The sequence below is a fragment of the Leuciscus leuciscus genome (genome assembly GCF_965113295.1).
Source record: "Leuciscus leuciscus genome assembly, chromosome: 23".
Classification (NCBI taxonomy): domain Eukaryota; kingdom Metazoa; phylum Chordata; class Actinopteri; order Cypriniformes; family Leuciscidae; genus Leuciscus; species Leuciscus leuciscus.
The window spans coordinates 6165273-6169652 of NC_138747.1; the positions used below are offsets into that span (position 1 = coordinate 6165273).

Genomic DNA, 4380 nt, shown 5'->3' on the forward strand with positions numbered 1-4380 from the left:
GCTGAACTGATCTTAACTACACAGAATTCAGCTAAAACATCTGTTTAAATACTTGCTGCACGAATACTGTGAAACAGCTGTTCTCTGGCAGATTTACTATGTTCTATAACTCTACGTATTTGGAATAAGTCGCAAGATTTTCATAAACACACAGAGACAGAAGTTCAATAGCAGAACAAGAAATATAAGAGACTGAGTAGAAATACACAAATGCTTTTTTAACTTTTTAATGATTTTGAAAGAAGTCTCTTCTGCTCACTAAGGCTGCATTTATTTAATAAAAAATATAGTAAGAAGTAAAACGAATATTGTGAAATATTTTTACAGTTTAAAATAGTTGTTTTCCATGATAATATATTTAAAAATGTAATTTATTCCTCCGATGCAAAGCTGAATTGTCAGCATCATTACTCCAGTCTTCAGTGTCACGTGATCCTTCAGAAATCATTCTAATATGCTGATTTGCTGCTCAAGAAACATTTCTTATTATTAACAATGTTAAAAACAGCTTCATATTTTTGTGGAAACTGATAGACTTTTTAATGATTCTTAGATGAATAGAAAGTTCAAAAGAACAGCATTTATTGTAAATAGTTTGTCTTTACTGTTATTCTGATCAATTTAATGCATCTTTGCAGAAAAATACATTTCTGTCCCCAAACTTGTAAAAGATAAATAATGTTAGTTACTGATAATGATGTACTTCAGGCCGTTGTTGACTCTGTGGAGTAAACTATATGCCTGCATGAAGATGTACATCTGAATAAACAATGGCAAGAAACCAGCTCTATACAGTACCATCCTCCCATAAAAACATGGATACAGCTCTTATCCATCTCCATGACAACAAAAGACAGTAAGGGTCACATTGTTTTGTATAAATAAATACATTGTATGATGTAATGGGTGGCTCCATATAGCACACCATTCAAAATAAGGATAAAAAGACGGTCCACATAAATCAGCACAATGAGCTGTAAACTCAACACAACTCAACATATGCTGTGCTGAACTGAATCAGTATCTGTCAAGCTTTCTGTGAACATAGTGTCTTTATTAAACAACGAAACAATCTGACTTTCTTACTTTATCCCATGTGTGATATCTACAATGGAAAAGAAATACAGCAGATAGCCAAGTGCATTATACATAATAGAAATAAATATGTATAAATTGATTCAAAACACTTTTTATAAGTTCTTTTTGTCATTTATGGTACTCAGTTTTTTTTTTAAAGAAAGTAAATACTGCAGTAGGAAAAGGTGTTCTCTGTAATGCTCAAAAAGCTGAAGTTTTTAGAAAATTTTGAATATGTTAATAAACCTTAGTCAGGAGGACTGATGCCATATTTTAAATAAATATTAAATATATCAGTATCTTTCCAAATGAAAACAAGGCTGATAGGTCATTTTTACAAAAAAAATTGTTGTAGGCCTATGTGAATTAAATATGGCAAACCATGACTATGTTTTATTTAAAGGTTGGTTATGCTTGATGACATTAAAAGTTTAGGGAACAAATAAGTAATTTTAGTTCATAATGCCATTCAAACCCTAATCAGCTCTGTGTTTGTAAACATGTGGGCGGAGTCACCACTAGGAAGAATTGTGATTGGATCAGAGCCATTGGCTCTCAATGGCTGTGGATTGGATTAAAGGCATTTGTTGTCTTTCCATTCCAGAATTTAGGATCTCTTAAAGGCCCCCTGAAATCAAAATTATTATTAATTAATATAATTATCATTTTTTTAGCTTTTAGTATAAATATGTTAGCCTTAAGGTTATAAATAAGCTGGCGTGTTCTAAAACAATGACAAAATTCGCATTTAGGAGATATATAAGCATTCGAAACTTAAAGTCCCTCACTTCCGCTAAAATGGATCACAGATTTTTATGCTTTGTGGACTTCAGCTTCTCATCACATCTTCTGTCCAATCAAATGCTCTCTAGAATCTAAAGTGTTCCGCCCCCTATGCTGTAAATACCACCTGGCCAAAGCGACCGTTGACACGTCACAGAGAAATATGGGTTGGAGATGTGTGTTTCGGTTGCTCAAACGCTTGAGTTTTATTCCGTTTTCCAACTGTACGATGGCTAAGAATGAAATGGCTAGAATTTATTCAAACCTCTACTATTGGATCCAACGTATCATCAGCGCTCGGATTCGCTTTCATGGTGCTGTCAAGTATGACTTGCAGTCTGTGAGGTAAACTAAACGTTATTGGCTATTTGAAAAGGGGGAGGGGCCATTCAAAACGTCCCGCCTTAGCTTCCTGTTTCAGTGGAAATTGCGTCAACGCATCATACAAAGCTTCGCGTTCCAAGGCACTTCAGTGGGCCTTTAAAATGATCATTAAGACGTTTGGTAAACCATTTCAGACTTTTTATGACCTTAAATTTCCCAAACCTGATTTTTGTTTACTTTTTAAGAAATGAGGACTTGAAATGTGCTCCTAAATACATTTGACTATTTTAAGTGCAACTGCGAGTTGAGCATGCACTGTTGATCCCTGGGATGGATGAGTCGTTCACAATAAGATCAATAACATACATTTAGAAAAAAATAGACAGGGAGAATTTTCATTTCATGCTGTCTTTAAAGAAAAATTAAAAGGCGTAATAAAAATGCATCACAGAAATTATTATGAATTTGAATGTTTTTGAGTAACTCCTCAATGTCATGAAAATCTCATGAAGATTTTAGGTCATTTCTTCTGGTATTTGCCCCGGTATCCTAAAACTAGTCTGGTCCATCGTGCTCCTCGGTGTAGCCATGTGGTAGCTGCATCTGACCCCGTCCCTGTCGCCGCTCCTGTGCAAAAAGTGAAAAAAGTCTTCTTGGCCTGAACGTTCGTGGCCCGACACCGAGGGCCGCACTGGCCTGCCGACTGATCGGCAACACAAGAGCATCTTACACAACTCCTCCCTGATCTGACGGTTCAGCAGGCCGTAAAAAAACGGGTTTACCGCGAACGTGGAATACGCCAGCCAGGTGACGGGTCCCTCAGCCTCTTCTGAGGTACTATGGGAGAATCCCAGCGACAGATGCAGGTGGAAGGCAAAGTAAGGCAGCCAGCAGAGCAGGAACTGACCCACGATGATGGCTAAAGTCAGTGCCGCTTTCCCGCCAACCAGTGTTCTCTTCTTCCTGCGAGGGACCGGGTTTCTCCGGATGCTCGTGCTGGTGGTGATGATTGTGGTCTGGCTGTTGACGGAATCAGACCGACGCTTCGGATGAGCGGTCGCCATCGTCCAGCTCGGGATCGGCCCTCTTTCCCGGGCAGCCGTGTGGGCGACTTTATAGACGTGCCCGTAGACGGCGATAATAATGGCAGCTGGCACGCAAAAGCAAACCGTGCAGAACAAAATAGCAAATACTCGACGGTGTCCGCTGTGGCTCCAATGGAGAGAGCAGTGGGTTGCGGCAATGGAGCTTCTACTTCCATAACTGGGCCATCCGAAGACGGTAGCAAGTCCCAGCAAAGTAGACACCACCCAGACGAGTCCCATCACAGCTGCGGACAACAAAGGGGTCATTTTAGCCTCGTACCTCATGGGGTGCACGATGTAGAAGTAGCGTTCGATGCTAATCACAGTAACCGTGAAGATAGAGGCAGCTATGAGAAAGGCATTGAGGAATATGTACAGTCTGCATTCGAGTACGGAGAAGATGACGCCGGCGAAGAAGGGCGAGCCGCAGACGATGCCGAGAGGCATGAGGAGCGCGGCGCACAGCAAATCCACGATGCAGAGGTGACACACCAAACTGAACTTGCGGAGGTGGGGGACTTTCACTACGACTGCGAGTACACCGCTGTTGGCCAGGAGCGCCACTGCATTAAGAGTCACCATGACTACGAGCCCCGACGTGTCTCGCAAACGAGATTGTGGGTTAGACATGCTCCCTAACTGCATGCTGGGAGCCAGATGCATAGGGTGGCCATGACTCAATGTCTCATTAAGTTCAGTTTCGTTAAGCTCTGTTGCAGGAGGTAATCCAGACGCCTCCATTGTTTACAGTGTAACGCACCCAACACAAAGCAGAAACACAGGCTTCTCCATCTTCCACCAGTCAGGAATGGGGACTCATTGGCTGGAGGTCAAAGGTCAGCGCTGTTGAAAGAATAATATAAAACACAGAATCAGTATAACTACATTTGAACACGTCGACAACAAGAAGTTTACCAATGTAAAGGCGCATTAAAAGATTTTAGATTTTTTTTTTTTTTTTACATGTTAAAACTGTATTTACAGTTCCCTTTGGAAATCACATGCTTTTTCATTTTTATTAATTAATTAATGTCCAGATTAAATAATGTATAATTAAAAAATAACAAAATTATTATTACTGTTTAATTTTCTTTTTCTGTATTCACATCTG

The 4380-nt window shown here is 39.8% G+C and overlaps 1 protein-coding gene across 1 annotated transcript in view; it reads right to left on the reverse strand.

Moving 5' to 3' along the window:
• Positions 1-252: 252 nt before the first annotated feature.
• The window catches only part of LOC309487466 (putative G-protein coupled receptor), a 6757-nt gene continuing 2629 nt past the window's right edge, over positions 253-4380 (reverse strand). The window contains exon 2 of the mRNA XM_082155131.1: positions 253-4112. Within this exon, the coding sequence (XP_082011257.1) occupies positions 2700-4010 (1311 nt within the window). The 5' untranslated portion in view covers positions 4011-4112 and the 3' untranslated portion in view covers positions 253-2699. The remainder of the gene's footprint in view (positions 4113-4380) is intronic.